This window comes from Ovis aries, chromosome 17 (genome assembly GCF_016772045.2).
Source record: "Ovis aries strain OAR_USU_Benz2616 breed Rambouillet chromosome 17, ARS-UI_Ramb_v3.0, whole genome shotgun sequence".
NCBI lineage: Eukaryota > Metazoa > Chordata > Mammalia > Artiodactyla > Bovidae > Ovis > Ovis aries.
The window spans coordinates 64,451,711-64,467,483 of NC_056070.1; the positions used below are offsets into that span (position 1 = coordinate 64,451,711).

Consider the following 15,773-nt stretch of genomic DNA (forward strand, 5'->3'; position numbering starts at 1 on the left):
CAAGAATGCCTACTAAGCCTGTTACTTGGCCTGTTTCACTTAATACAACTTTGCCTTTATCTCTCTTTTGAAGATTCTTCAAACTTCACGAGAGGAAGTGTGAGCCTATTATCATGACTGTCCCCAGAAAGGTAAGTGCCCAGTTGTCTGGGTGACCTGTGTTTAAAAAGAGCCTCAAGCACCCCGCAGCTGTCTTCCTCACCTGTGGGTCTCGTCTGTGCCTTCTGCAGTCTGACCTTTTCCAAGACGACTTGTACCCTGACACGGCAGGGCCCGAGGCGGCCCTGGAGGCGGAAGAGTGGTTCGAGGGGAGGGACGCCGACCCGCTCCTCGTCTCGCTGAAGCACGGGTACATCCCTGGGAAGAACAGGGACCTCAAGGTGGTCAAGAAGAACATTCTGGACAGCAAGCCCACGGCGAACAAGAAGTGTGACCTGATCAGCATCCCGAAGAAGACCGCAGATGCGGCCAGTGGGGTAAGGCCCGCCGGGCCTGGGGGGCGGGCTGGCCCAGCCTGGTCCTCCCAGAAGCGCCTGCCAGCCCTGGGCGTCTGCAAGTACTGTCCCCACCGGACAGGCAGGGCTCAGCTGTGATAACAGGCACTGTCTGTAGGAACTACCTTGACCACATGGCATTCATGGGTTTGATTCTTTTAGTTCTTTTTTGTAATGATAACTGGGATAGAAGTCAGCCTGTTACTGATGCTGGGGAGAGGAGGTCCTGGAAGGAAGGAGGTCCCGGAAGGAAGGAGTGGTGAGAGAGTGTAGCAGTTGCTGGGTGTTCGAGTGATGGAAGGATCTGGAGTGAGTGGGACTTAGAGGCTGAGATGACCCTGGGTGTCTTAGCAAGAGTCATGTCAGGGAGCAGAGGCTGGCAGTGAAGACCAGTGTGGCCCCGGGGAGGGCAGGGGTGAGCTAGGGAGGGATGGGGGTGGGGTGTCGGCAGGCTGTGGAAGGGAGTTCTGGGGGCCAGGAGGGCCGGGTGTTGTTGATGACGAGAGGAGTGGCAAGCAGAGGACAGGTGCCCTCAGGCTGTGGCCAAGGAGGCTGCTTGAGGCACCATGACTTTGGAGACAGCAGGGTTTCCTCCTAAAGAATCAGCTCCACCAGGGTGAAGCTCAGGCTCTTAGAGGAGCCACAGGGCAGGGGATGCAGTTCCCAGGAAGGACCTTCCGCAGGAGCTGATGGGTGCTCGGCAGCCTCTAGAAGGTCACCCTCACCCTGGCCGCATAGAGGGTGTTCCTGCTTGAGGAGGGTGACGGGTGTCTGGAATGTGGGGCAGCCTTGCAGGCTTGCCCTGTCGGTTTCTTCCGACAACTTAACTGTATCCCAAGAGTCCATCCAGGCAGGTGCACAGGTGAGGGGCCAGGAGTCATGTTGCACAGTTGCTCTGCTGTGGGGTCAGGGGAACAAGCTCATTTCGTTCCTGTGAGGCCCAGCCTGCGACCTGCTACTTCCAAGTAGAACGTCCCGTTTGCGCCCCGTACGTGCTACCTGTGCTGAACTTCGCTGCCTTAGTCACCCTCTTCTCTCCCCCCTTTTTTGTTTCCTTAGCAAAATGAAGCCAAGTTGGATGAGATTTTAAAAGAGATCAAATCTATAAAAGACACAATCTGCAATCAAGACGAGCGTATTTCCAAGTTAGAACAGCAGATGGCGAAGATAGCAGCTTGAAGGTCCACCCACCCCCAAGATGGGAGCAGGAAGGCGTGGTCCCGGGGAGGGCGAAGGGAGGCACTGCCTTTGGAGACATTCCATTTCAGATCTGTCGACCAGCGACAGGCCACGTTCCAGTAAGAACTCAATTCGTCTCCCAAATTTGCAGAAACAAAATGTGATTTAAAAGCTGAGCTTTTTACCAGAAAACTTTTTTTGATGTTTTAAGTGTTATGTGACTTGTGAACTTCTAAAAGACAAAAGTGCTACTTTGAAAATCCCAGATATTCTGAATTTTAGAAACCCAACCAATTCTGATTCAGTGTCCTGCCCAAGTACCTTTTCTTTCCTTTCTTTTTTTTTTTTTTTTACAAATAGGGACCAATGCCACATTGCTTTTTATATTTCTTTTTTTTTAATGTTGCCAAAACCAAAAGTAGCTTTTTTTTCTTTATATTTTGCTACTTTGCAGTATTTGTGTGTGGGTTTTTTTTTTCTTTAATTTGAAAGGGACAGCACTGTGTATGTTTATAAACTAAATGAAGATAAGATATTATTTTGTATAAACATTCATCTGAGAACAGAGCCGTAGCCACACGGTGCTGACTTCTCTGCAGCACAAACCTGGTCATCTTAATGACTGTACAAAAGGAAGACTTGAAAAATCACGTGGATTTGTATTCCCACCCTTCCCCTCCCATTGAGTCTTCTGATCAAAAAGAAAAAAAGGCTCATATTGAATCATTTTCTTTCTCTTTTCTAAAAATTGGGTGGTTGTACCAGAATGGAATTTTGCTTCTTGGTTATCCTGTGCTTCAGATGATTATAATCTAACCTAAACTAGCATGTGTTTCTGCGGTTTTGTTACACACATAGAAACTATTGCCTTCATCCCTTTTGATGTCATATTTCAGGTTTTGGTCAATACTTGACAAGGGTGCCCAGGACAAGGAGCCACAGATGCTGTGGAGTGTTCCTTCTTGTCAATTTCAGCAGCTTACCCAAGGTTAGACGGGACACAGACCAGGGAACCCGGGGGGAGTGTTCGCCCCGCGTGTCGCCCTGCGTGGTCCTCTGCTTTCCCGCCTGTCCTGCACTGGGCAGCTTCCCACCCCCACCCCTAGCCAGCATCCCTGCAGCTCCTGCCCTTCCTTTCTCCCTTCTGTAAGTAGCTCTCCCTCTCAGGGCTTCCCTCCGCTTGCGTTTCGGTCCTAACTGCATTCTGCTAAGCTGCGGCCAGAGGGTGCTGTTGAATACCGAGACTGAAAAGGGCCAAGAAGGAAGCAGACATCTGCTGTAGCTTTGATGGTGTCGTTTGTCCCTGTGCGCCCTCTACACAAACTCACCCGTGCCCCCTGCAGCGCCTCCAAGGCTGGGTCCAAACCCAGAGGCTGCCTAGTCCTGGGCCAGACATTGAGCTTCCAGGCCTGCCCTGCTCCTGGGTTAGCAGGAACCCCTCTCCATTTCCATTTTCTCAGAGCACATGCCTGAGAAAAAAAAAGGTGTAAGGAGCCCTTTTAGAAGAGCTGAGTGATGGAATAGGAATCGTGCCATGCCTTTGGGACCACGGCGGGGACGCTTGGGTGTGTGCCTGCGGGTGTGGGGCCGGGCCGGGACTGGCTGGAATAGTTTGTGAGCAGGGGGCCAGGCTGAAGCAGAGCGTGGCGTCGGTGGGGTGGGACATGTGTCCAAGCTGTCCATGTGTCCACGCAGAAAAGGTACCATGTTCTTAGCCAACCCTGGGATTGCTGTCTCCACAGTTTCAGGGTATTTGAATGTTTGGTGTGGTTTTGTGTGTACGTGTGTGCTTTAAATACTCAAGTGGATAATGAGATATAAAGAAAACAATAATTGCAGTGGTTTATATTCAAGCTTGTATGTGTTTCTTTATCAACACAATCTGCTGAAGACCTTCATTATTAAGATTCAGAAATGTTCTAAGGTTCTGATACCCAGTTAATTAAGTGAGCAAAATTGTTGTTGGTGGTGAAACACTGTTGGGAATATGGTTTGGAGAGACAAGGAGGCAGGAGCCGGTTATTCTGACCTGAGTGTGTAGCTTATGGCTTATTTAATGAACGGATTCCCCGCCAGGCTCAGAGTTGGTGTTTGACGCTCTGTGGGTTATTTTTCTTGTTTTGTCTTTTTTCTTTTTTTAAATCCAAGCTATCCGAGAGAAGACCCAGTGAATTACTCCTAGATCGGCTCTTATAGAGCAGCCATCGTATTCTGTTGAAACACTTGCTTCCATTTTAAAAGATAAAAGAAAAAAATTGATTACAAAACAGTGTCTGTGTTTATTTCACATGTCCGCTGTCTTTGAGGCAGCGAGTGCCTTGCTCCCTGACACAGTGTCTCTGACTCAGTGGAACCTCCCCCCCTTTCTCGGAGGGTAAGTATGGGGCATGTATGAGTGGGCCCCCTGGCTCTGGAGGTGGAGTGGTGTTCAGAACCCATCTCTAGCCTTCCCCAGGGGTGGATCTGGGGCAGACTGCCTAGTCTTGCTGAGCCCCTTATTGTGAAGGAGGGACGAGAGTTCAGGGGAAATAGAAGCTGTGTCTGGTCACCCAAGGAGCCCTCTGCACAGCCACGACAGTTCCTGTGACGAGCTGATTCCCTGGGAATCAGGGCTTAGGAAAGCATCTCTTTCTTGTAGAAGCCCAGTACCCTTGGTTTGACTGTGATTTTTATTCCAACAAAAGGTTTTCAAGGTCATTTGGATTTCGTGGCCCTCTCTCAGCTCCCCTTTCTACACTGGAAGCATTATCCCATGACATTTCAACGATCATAGCAAAGAATTCTCACTGTTTGGTTTCTCTAAATGTCTGTGACTACGATGACCCATTGGCACGAAGCCTCCCCTCCTCAAATTCCCTCTCCCAAAGTTGCTGTAGTCTGTGGGGAGAACAGAGGCTAGGGCCGTGGTCTGCACGTCCGTCTGTATCTGCAGGAAGTGAAAGTCGGCCGCATCCGTCTGCAGCCCCTCAGCGCCCCCCGTCAGGGTGCAGACTCGTGGTTCAGGGTGTTTACGACTGGCTGGTTTTCCCCCCTTGGCCGCCTCGCTTCATTGCCAGAAGACCAGGGTGTTAGCCCCAGACAGGCAGCCAGGTCCCATCAGGGAGAGCTTCTGGTTTCGAAAGGCTACTTCCCTTGCCGCTGTTCTCGGCATTCTGTGTCCAGAGGAACTTCTGTTGGCGGTTCAGACTCTCTTAACCCTCAGTGGCCCTTCTCTTTCCGCCAGCACATCCCCAGGCCCTCAAGCCATCATAGGGTCACAGACATGAGTCATGGTCAAGGACGCCCACCTTTCCTTCTGTGGATGGGCTGAAAAGTTTTTCCTCCACTCCTGGAGAGAGTGTATGTAAACTGGTACCATTGCCAAGCGTAGGTTGATAGGGTATATCAGAAGCTTTAGATGTTTTCACCTCTGGAAATTCTATCCCAAGGAGGCTAGCGGGAGGCATGTTTGGGAATTAGAGGAGTAGGAATTAGTTGAGCAGCTTGGGTTCATTATTACCCATCCCAGAATAGGTTGTTTTTGACAAACCCTCTTAAGGATATGGGGGCTTCCCTGGTAGCTCAGCTGGTAGAGAATCTGCCTGTAATGTAGGAGACCCCAGTTTGATTGCTGGGACGGAAGGTCCTGGAGAAGGGAATGGCTACTCACTCCAGTATTCTTGCCTAGAGAATCCAGTGGACAGAGGAGCCTGGTGGGCTACAATCCATGGGGCCACAAAGAGTTGAACACAACTGAGTGACTAAGCACACAGCTTCGGGATACGTATATATGTAACAAATATCTATATGTAGGATAAAGACCACAAATGTTGCTATGCAGGGTAGCAGTTATGGGTAATTTTTCATTAACTGGATTTTTTTTCTGAATTTCTCAATTTCCTATAAATGTCTTAATTCCCAGGAAGAAGTCAATAATGTACGAGTGATAAATTAATACTCGTTAAAGCAGGAGGCATTGTCACTCAGTGATGGGACATTGAAGTCGCACTGGGGGCAGGGACTCCTTAGGGCCTCCCAGCAACACCAGTGTCCATGCTTCACGGGGTCCGTAGTTAAAAGGAAATTTTTTTGAAAATTGGATGATTGCTTTACAATGTTATGTTGGTTTCTGCTGTTTAACCGTGCAAACCAGTCATAACTATAGATACAGATAGAGATACACTGGAGTGGGTAGCCATTTCCTTCTCCAGGGGATGTTCGCAACCCAGGGATCGAACCTGGGTCTCCTGCATTGAGAATACTGGCAGATTGTCTTCTGTCTGAGCCAACAGGGAAGCCCAGATAGAGGTCTATATATATTCCTTCCCTCGTGAGCCTCCCTCCCGCACATTCCGCCCCTCTAGGTCATCACAGAGCACCAGGCTGCTCTGCCAGGGCAGTACAGCAGTTTCCCACCAGCTGTCTATCACGCACGGTAAGTATGTGCATGCCAGTGTCACTCAGCTCAACTCGTGCCACCCTCTCCTCCCCCCACCATGTCCGTGAGATCCTTCTCTCTGTCTGGGTCTCAGGAAACTTTTCTCTTTTCAGATTTAGAAGGAAAAATAAGTCCCTTCTTATCTAGACTTAAGAATGGGTAAAAGGTTTTAAATCCTGAAGCAATAGAATGAATCACAGAGGAAAAGGCAGATTGGCTGCATAAAAAGCAAATTATATATTCAATACTTGGCATAAAAAATGAAGGCCATGGAAAGTGGGAAATATGTTTTCAACCAACACGATATGGGGTAACATATTTTAACGTGCTTAATCTCAGTCCCAGCTGCCACCTCTGTCTGGACAGGGATGGTTCCACCTCCCTGATGGGGCATGTCCAGTTTTATTAATAAGTCCAAGAGGGTTTTGATGTGCAGGTAGCAACAGTCTTCGTTCCATTCCCTGGAATTTTGTCCACTACCTACTGGTTTAACACAGACGTAGAAGTGGAAGGGGTTTGTTATGGGACGCTAGTCAGAGAACACTTGATTGAAGTTTCTGAAAGAGAAGAGTAGAAAGAGAAATTACTCCGGATATAAAGATCTTTGGGGGTCAGGTAGCTGCCAAGTTTGGTAGCTGGGTTGCAACGTTGAGGAAGCTGAGTTGAGAGAAGCTGGTGGGCTCTGTGAGATTCAGTGTAGTTTCATGTTACTGCATGGACATGAAAATGAGAAAGCTGATTTTCAGAGCCTGAGTTCATGAATGGAGGGTGGCGAGTGCTGAGGGGAAGAGCCCAGCTCCCCTGAGTGGAGAGCAGTGCTCGGAGCTGGGGTCAGACCAGATGTTAATCCATTGAAGCAGTCAGCTCAGGAGATTGAAAAGCAAGTGGACAGATTGTTACCAAAACCACTAGGTGCTGAGGGTTGGTTTTGGTTTTGTTTTTTTTTAATGGAGGCTTCCTCATGGTGATCTGAAAGACTCAATATTTTTGGAAAATATGACATGGTGGGTTTGGAGCAGCACTGGGGAGAAATGATTCAGACAAAGGCCTGCAGACAGTTTCGGGTGTAGGAAGAGCTTTGGGTTGAAAGAGGCGAGGGGGATCATCTGTGTCTGAAAGGGGAAGAGCAAGTAACTGGTCTGGTGTCAAGTGCTGTGTGCGAGAGCTTTAAACACCAAGTACCATCCCAAATTCACGGCTGGCTAGTCCGGGGGGGGTACAGACAGATCACAGTGTGAAGGGGTCACACACAGGGTTCTGGGGGCCCTTAGGTGCTGCAGCAGCTGAGGGTGGGGCAGGGAGCAGGGCAGCCTTCACCTTCTTTACAGCCCTGCTGTCTTCTCATTACTCATTTCTAAACCACCCCTCCCCACCATGGTTCCATTCATCTTGGCATTCACTGAGGAAATACTTATTTTTATAGTGAGAGGTTTTTAAAGGGCCTGCAGAAAAATTGGAGTAGAGCCAGTAACCAAGCGGCCCAGCCAGGAAAGGTTGCTTAGTGCCCCGTGGGTCAAGAAGTCAATCTTCAGGGTTTTAGCAACAAAATCCCAGCTCAGGGGCTCTAGTGATGAGGCCTGAGAGCTGGGAAGTTGCCCCATAGATAACAGGAAGTTGCTGCAGATTCATTTCTGTGCCAAGATGCTATTTGGATTCTAAAAGGTAAGACAAAGCACTTCCTGGTCAACACACTGCCATCCTCAACTGCAGTTTCCCAAAGTGATAAGCTAGTTCTTACAGCCTGGGCAGCTTCTACCAGGGCAGTAGATTAAAATGTCCCCAAAGACTGCAAGGTAGATATCCGCATGTAGGCCCTGAGCACCTGATTTCTTACCCCTCTTACAGGGCGACCAGCCATTTGAACAGCCTTGTAACTGGTTCCTCTACTTCTAACCCTACCCGCCTCTTCCCTTTTTTGCTTCCAGAGTGACATTTCTCAGAATAGAGTCTGTCAAGGTCTCTGGGGGAGACACAAATGGTTCCCCTCTTGCCTCCAGCTCTTCAGCCCCCCTGTATGAGAGCCCTTTGACTCACCCCTGCCTCCCTCCCACCCACCCCACCTGGCTCCTGTCTCCTCTCACAGCCCATAAATCACTCATGTCAGCTCCAGCTTGAAAATAACCATATTCCAGCTACTTCTCACACCGCCACTGTAACCCTGGTAAATCAGGCCCCTTCCTCTCTGAAACGAACTGACCTGTATTATGTTTTCCCAAGAAACAGAACTAACGAGACGTGTTCATAAATGTATATAGTGAGAGGTTTATCAACAATGGGCTCACATGATTGCAGAGGCCAAAATCCCCATATCTCCAGTCAGCTGACTGGAGACCCAGTGTTTCAGTTTTGAGTTCAAAGGCAGCAAAACAGTGCTCAAAGTCAGGCAAGGAGATCGGTCTTACTCAGCCTTTTCTATTCCAGTCTGATCTTCAACTGATTGGATGAGGCCCACCCACACTGGGGAGGGCAATCTGCTTTCCTCAGTCCACCGATTGAAATGTGCCTCTCACCCGGAAACACCTGCACAGACACACCCAGGATAACACCTGACCAAATATCTAGGTACCCTGTGACCCAGTCAAGCTGACACACAAAAATTAACCGTCATGCCTTCCTCACCAAGCTTCCTGTTGTCCCCCACTTTAGTCTGTTCTTGGCACTGCAGCCAGAGTAACCTTTTAAGATATTAAGGCAGGGTTGGGTAAACAAAAGCCCACAGGCCATATCCTGCCTGTTGGAAGTTTCTGTATAATCCACAAACTAAAAAGTGGTTTTTGGTTTTTTTTTTTTTTTTGCATTTTTAAATGGCTGTAAGAAAACAGCAAACACACAGAAAAGAACAGTGACAAGTAAAAATTGTATCAAATTCAAGTTTTAGTGTCCCTAAATTTTATTAGAACATGACCACACGCATTTGAGCAGTATCTGTGGCTGTTTTCACTAGACATCCTCAGAGTTGAGTAGGTACTAGGAGACCCAGTGGCCACAAAGCCTGAAATTTGCAATCCGGCCCTTTTAGAAAAAGTAGCCTGACTCCTGTTTGTAGGCTCCGAACCTTCCACGGCTTTTCATCCCACTCAGAATAAAAGGCTGGAAGATCCTCAAGGCAGGCCCGTGGCTTCCTGACCTCCTCTCTCCTAATGTTCTGTTTGTCAGAGGCCTCCTACCTCTGAGTTTCCACCTGTGCTATTCTCTCAGGACCACCCATCCTTCCCCCACCCCCATTATTTGCAGAGCTCCTAACACCACCAGCTCTATCAACTCTTTAAGTCTCTGTCTCTCCCAAATGGAATGAGGACAGGACCAGTACTTGACGCTGGTATCTCTAGAATCTGGCATATGCTGTTAATAAACATTTGTTGAATGAGTGAATTGAAAATACAGACATTATGGAGATGAAGGTGCCTAGTGGGATATCTGGGCAACAGTACTTTGCTTCCAGAATATGACCTTCCCCTGACCACAGTCCACCCCAGGCTGGACCAATGAACCCACCACCTTCAGTGGCAGCAAGTCCTTTACAAAGGAGGTGGATTTGGGGTTCGGGGAGCAAGCAGGTGGGGCAGAGGTGCAGTGATGGAGAAAGCACCCTGGTTCCCTTCTGCTCCCTGAGTCCATGCCTGAGATCCAGCTTTCCGAAACACCCTAGGAATCCTACTGCTGCCTAAGCCAGTTTGAGGTGAGTTTGTCTGCAACCAAGACTGCTTCTTCATACGGCTCTGTCTCCCCCATTAGAGCCCCTTGAGTTCTGAAGTCCAGAGTTCATCTTCGTACCTTTAGTGCCAAGGAAGGCCCAGGGCTTGGGGTGGCTTGTTGGAGGCATTGATTTCTTCAACTGCTATGTTCCTTGGAAAAATCACTGAGTCTGGAGCACCTTTTTAAGATTTGATTGCCGTCTGGCCTTCCAGTCTGGGACCAGCCCCTGTGCCAGCCAGTGTCCATCCTAAGCTGATCCAGTGAGCCCTAGAGAGTCCCTCTTTTCACTCTGAAGGACTGGCTTACTCTGTAGGCTTCCATCGAAAGCAGCCAGCTCCTGGGGCTGCCCGGAGTTGGAGCCAGAATCAGGCTGAAGGTCAACTCCCCGAAGTTCTGCTCTCATTGAGAAGGGGAATTGTTGCAGGAAGAGACCCCTTCCAGGGCCCAAGGGTCAGCTCTTGTCTAGCACTTGGTAGTGAACTGTCCTAGGAGACACAGGTGCTGATGAAGAGACTTTATTGGGAAGGGGTTCCAGCTCCCCGGGTGGAGAGCAGCAGGGTAAGGGAACCTGGGAGAACGGCTCTGCTAGGTAGCTGACAGTCTCAGGTTTTATGGTGATGGGGTTAGTCTCTGGGTTGTCTCTGGCCAATCATTCTGACTCAGGGTCCTTCTTGGTGGCAGAAGGACCACCGAGATGTGGTCCTTCTTGGTGTGGACCTAGAGGCCAAGGTGAATTCCAGCAAGAATGCTGGGAGGTTCATAGGAAATATGGACTGGCGTCTCCTCTCTCCTCTTCACCCTTCCCGAATTCTCACTGGTGGTGGCTTGGTAGTTCTGTGTTCATTATCGGAACCTCCTGTTGTAAGATAACTCATGCAAGTGGTTACTATCAGGCCAGGCCAGGGTGGGCAGTTTCCATCAGTGTTTCCCCTAACAATGATATCCTGGCTCTGGTGGGCCTTAAATTGGCCATTTTCCCCTTCAGACATTCAAATCAGCAAATGGCATTCTGTGAACCCTCCTTTGTGTCCACAAGGGTGTTGGGGAAAGGGGAAGGGAAGGGCAGGCATTTGAGTGTAGTCCCCTCTGCCTCTCCAGGGCAGGACCTTTTATTACATTATCTCTGTTCTCTATTTTAGGAGACCTTTGTTTTCACTTGAACCAAGGGTCCCATGGCAGGTAAATTTGAAAACTGCTGCGTCTCCAGCTGTGCCATGCTCAGTCATTCAGCCGTGTCTGACTCTGCAACCCCGTGGACTGTAGCCTGCCAAGCTCCTCTGTCCATGGAATTCTCCAGGCAAGAATACTGGAGTGGGTTGCCATTTCCTATTCCAGGGGATCTACCTGACCCAGGGACTGAACCTGCATCTCTTAATGTCTCCTGCATTGGCACGCGGGTTCTTTACCACTAGTGCCACCTGGGAAGCCAGACTCCTCTTTGTCTGAGAGGAAGCCAGAGGCTTTGCTATCTGGCCTACCTGGGCTCCGATCCCCTGGGCCCTTCCCTGGGCCCCAGTTTCCTCAGTGGCGCAATGGCCACTTAGGAAGGCAGGCATGATTCTATGAGACGCCACCCCCATTTTCCTGCAGTTTCCTCCATTTTTAGGGAAATGGACGTCGGGTCACGCAGGAAGTGGACATCTTCTGGGGGAGGGGCCCCAGTGAGTTCCCAGCAAATTGCGAAGATGATCAGATCTCAGCTACTCTTGGCCTTTCAGATACAGTCCCTGCTTCTCCAACATATTTCCAGAATTCCACAAGTTTTGTCTGTTTTTCTTTTCTCGTTTTCCTCAATAAGTGACCAGCTTATGTCTGGTAAATACCAGGTTGAGGCTAAATTCTGCTGACTTTGGCCACCTAATGCTTCCTCTCTGTCTCTGTGGTATTGTTTCGTAAGAACGGTGTTCCACACCCTAGTCCCCACCCAGAAAAAACTAAGGGACCAAATGCAACCATATGATAGTCCTTGCCACAAGCAGAGCCGTACAGGTGGCAGTGAGGCTGCTGGCACGGGGCGCCCAGCGTGTGACTGTGGCCATCACCACGTGGTGGCTGCAGTACCCTCACCCATCACCAGGGACAACGCGACCGCATTTAGCCCCCAGATGAGTATTTAGGAATGTCCCAGTGTAAGAAGGTTGCAGGCTGTTTGGATAGCAAATCCTTAGTTGTTCAGCTGGGGACCCAAGGAGCCACACCATTCACTTTAAGACAGGGCCGCTCCAAGCTTTAGTTAATGTTCAGGGACACATTTTCCCCAGAAGACCCCTAAATGGGCCTTGGTTCCCAGTCTAGCTCACCCCTGCACTCTGACAGAGGAAATTAACGCTCGGTGGCTTTCCTGGTTGCAATTCCCGCCCCACACCCCCGCCGCTCATGTCTTGGTGAGGAGTGATGGGAAGTCCTGCATACCCTCTGCCCACGTCAGTGGCCCTGCCTGCTGTCACTGGCAGGCCTTGGCAGAGTCTTTCCATTGCTTGGCACTAAGCATTCAAGTCTCTGTTGTGCAGATGAGCCAGCCTCAGAAAGCTCACGTGAATTCCTTAACGCCACACAGCAAATGTGAAGCAAAGACCTGGTTCTCCTGATCCTTAGGCCTGTGTTTTCTACCAGGCCACGTTTAGTGCCCCTGCCTTAGGCTTTGGGCCTGACCACTAAACTGAAGGCCCCAAGACGACAAGGACAAGTATGTTCCCTGCTTGTGGCTCATCCCAGTGCCTGGAGCTTGTCAGGGCTCAATAAATGTGTCCAGTACTGAGAGAGCCAGAAGCATAGACTTAAGTGGACCAATGTTTCATTCTGCCCATGGGTGGGGACCAGGTGGGGCCCTTCTCCAATCTGGCTCTCCTTATAGCCAGTGACTTCTGTTTTTCTAGATCAGGGATCAGCAAACTGAAGCCTGTGTGACAAATCTGGCCCTGCATCTGTTTTTGTAAATAAAGTTTTATTGACACACAGCCATGCTCATTTGTTTGCATATGGACCATAGCTGTTGGACAGATCCACAAAGCTGAAAAGCTTTGCTTTCTGGAATTTTACAGAAAAAGCTGCCTGATCCTATTCTAGGGAATGAATTGTTCTCTGAGAGTTTAGTCTGCGACGTGAGCAGGTCCCTAAGTCCTCTCCAGAGAATCTTCCGTGGAGATCTTCCATAGTCAGGATGAGGAACATTTCGAGAATGTCATTGGCCCCATTGCTGCAGCCAGGGGGACATTGGGGAACCTGACAAACAAGGTTGGGGGTGGGAGGAACTGACCCCCCCAAACACCATAAGGATATAAACAGTCAAAAACTGCATGCAGCTTGTCTAGCCATCCTGAAATACAGGGTGTCTGTAAAGTCCTTGTACCATTTAGAGCCTATTTCCTGATAATAAAGCTGACATATACATCATTATATATGCTTTTCTATTTAAAAATACAGAAAAAGAAAATTTTCAGAAAGAAAGGGCCACTGTTATGCTTTACAGGGCGCTGTAAGCTTCTTTTTCAGTCCATCCACTAAGCAACCACATTCAGTTGAAAGTATGCTGTTTGTACACTTTTTACACCCCGTCCTTTTCACCTAACAAGGTACAAGTGCTTTTACACACATTTAGCATAAATGTGTCAGACTCTTTGTGACCCCATGGACTGTAGCCTACCAGGCTCCTCCCTCCATGGGGTTCTCCAGGCAAGAGTACTGGAGTGGGTTGCCATTTCCTTCTCCAGGGGATCTTCCTGACTGAGGGATTGAACCCGGGTCTCCTGCATTGCAAGCAGACGCTGAGCCACCGTAACTTTAACCCCTGCATCTTTATCCCATCAAAGGACAGGCTTCCATACTGTGGGACTTGTGTGTTTCTTACCGATATTTCTCTTAGGTGAAATGTCATTGCTTTGATCTCTGAAGACATTTGGAGTACTTTTCTGGGTTCCATCTGTAGAAGTGGAAACCCACTCACTTTGCATGCTTGCATCTTACTGGTGTTTAGGTGCTGCAAGGTATGCTTTTATGGTTTTCTCACAGACGCCGAGAACCAGCATGCTCTTATTACTGTTTGCTCCTCTACCAGGCAGACCTAGCAGCACGAGTCTTGCCTTGATGTAGCTTACCTGCTGCTGAGTTACCATCCTCCTTACATAGAGCACTTGCTGGGTACAGAGAAGATTCACCTGCACTCTGATACTCAGCCGGCATGAACACAAGCCAGGGGTGTAGACTGGGGGCTTTTTTCGGGCTGCCTGGACTCTGCCACTGACTCTGTGTGACCTTGAACAAGGCACAGCTTTGCTTTGAGCCTCAGCATCCTAACCTCCAAAGGCTGCTGTGAGCCTACAAGCAGATAGATGCACAGAGTCCGGTGCTTAGCAGAAGCCAAGATAATGTTAAACTTCTGTATTTTAAGGCTTTGCAGGAGAGGAAACTGAGGCTCCAAAGAAGTGACTTGCCTGGGTCACTCAGCTTGTAAAAGGCCAGTTGCCAGGCCCCTGGTCTTGTGAGTGGTCCCCTCTGGGTCACTGCTCCTGGATGGTTTTTCAAAGCTTACAGGGGCGTAAGGGCCCCGGGCCAGCCTGTGGAAGAATTAACTTTTCTTTCAGCTGTGCCAGAATCTTCTGAGAAGCAGCTTGAAGCTGCACAGGGGCCAGGGAGGAAAGGAGGTGTCTGGGGAACGTGGGGCCCTGCCTCTGCTTGCTCTGGACCCCCTGGCCAGTACTCCCACCCCAATTCCGCAGATGGGGCCAACAGCCTCCGGCACTCCATTCACAGTTAAACAAATGACCAGGTCCCCTGGCCCTGTGGCTTGAGAGGGCTGCTCCCTGCTCTAGGATGATCAACTTATCCCGGTTTAGCCTGGGACTGACCCAGTTTTAACACTTAAAGTCCCACATCCCAGGAGCTCTTTCAGTTCCAGCAGGCCTGCCTCATTGATCACCCTCTGTGTAGACTGTCATCCCTGAGCCAGACTCTCACGGGGTCTTTCCTGCTGCAAAGTCAGGGCTGCTCTCCTCTCCACCCCGGCAGGTGGGCGATTGCCCCTTTGTTCATTCCCATCAGAGCCTTCCTCCTGTCTCTCTGACTTGGCCATTAGCATCCGCCCCTAGTTCTTGGACAAACTTCCATCTTTGGAGGGCTTCCTGTTTTATGGATCAAGCACTGGGACCTGGATGGGGGAAGGCACCCTCGAGTCACACAGGTCTTGGACTCCTGGGCAGCGCTGTTCCCTTGACCTCTGCGTCTTGAGGACCTCGTCATTGACTTCATAACTGTGGGCCAGATGATGGGCTCTGGTTCGGGATGACCTGGGATTTGAAGTGGACATCTGGGGCTGAGCCTAGCAGAGGGACTGCCCCGCCTCCAATGGGCTTGTGAACCCCGGCCGGAAGAGATGTATTAATATCTGGAATGCTTATGATCGGGGCATGTCCTTCCTCCCCTGGGTGAGGCGTTCAGAGTTTCTCAGCCCCTGCCTGTGAGGGCTGGCTGTTCCCACACCTGCTGGGGAGGAGCAAGAATCTCTGAGTGTCTCCCTTCTTCTTTGGGGGCTTCGGGTTCCCTGCCTGTACAGACTGAGTGTGTTTGGGTCCCCTTCTAGCTGTAGCTTCCCAAAGTGATCAAGATTCTGTCATGTGAACACCCACTGGGGCTCTGATTTTCAGTTTAAGACAAACCAGAATGTGGTCCTCTCTGTGCATGTGCCCTGAGCCCCACCTTGTATTAATACAAAGGCACTGGGCAGACCCTGGAAGGCAGCCCTCCCTGTTCCTTGCCCTCCTTGAGAGTCTGCATTCTCAGGCCTCCCAGCCTGGGCTCCCAGCTCTGCGCTCTCCTTGGGATGTTGCCTTCTCCCTGGGCTACTTGTCCTCTCAGTGGCCATTTCTCCTTGGAAGTCTCATGTCGACTCCCTCCCCTGCCCAAGGTAGGTTTGAGGCCCCTCCCTGGCTCATCCAGGGGTGACATGACCACACCACTCTGTCCTAATGATCTGTTTACTTGTTTACTTGCTG

General features: G+C 49.9%; 1 protein-coding gene across 4 annotated transcripts in view; it reads left to right on the plus strand.

Annotated features, from left to right (window-relative positions):
- CORO1C (coronin 1C) overlaps positions 1-3,940 on the plus strand; it is a 79,440-nt gene extending 75,500 nt beyond the window's left edge. For all 4 annotated transcript variants that reach the window (XM_060400805.1, XM_060400806.1, XM_027956653.3 and 1 more), the window contains exons 9-11: positions 74-131; positions 231-476; positions 1,554-3,940. In XM_060400805.1, the coding sequence (XP_060256788.1) occupies positions 74-131; positions 231-476; positions 1,554-1,673 (424 nt within the window). In that variant the 3' untranslated portion in view covers positions 1,674-3,940. The remainder of the gene's footprint in view (positions 1-73; positions 132-230; positions 477-1,553) is intronic.
- The last annotated feature ends 11,833 nt before the right edge of the window (positions 3,941-15,773 follow it).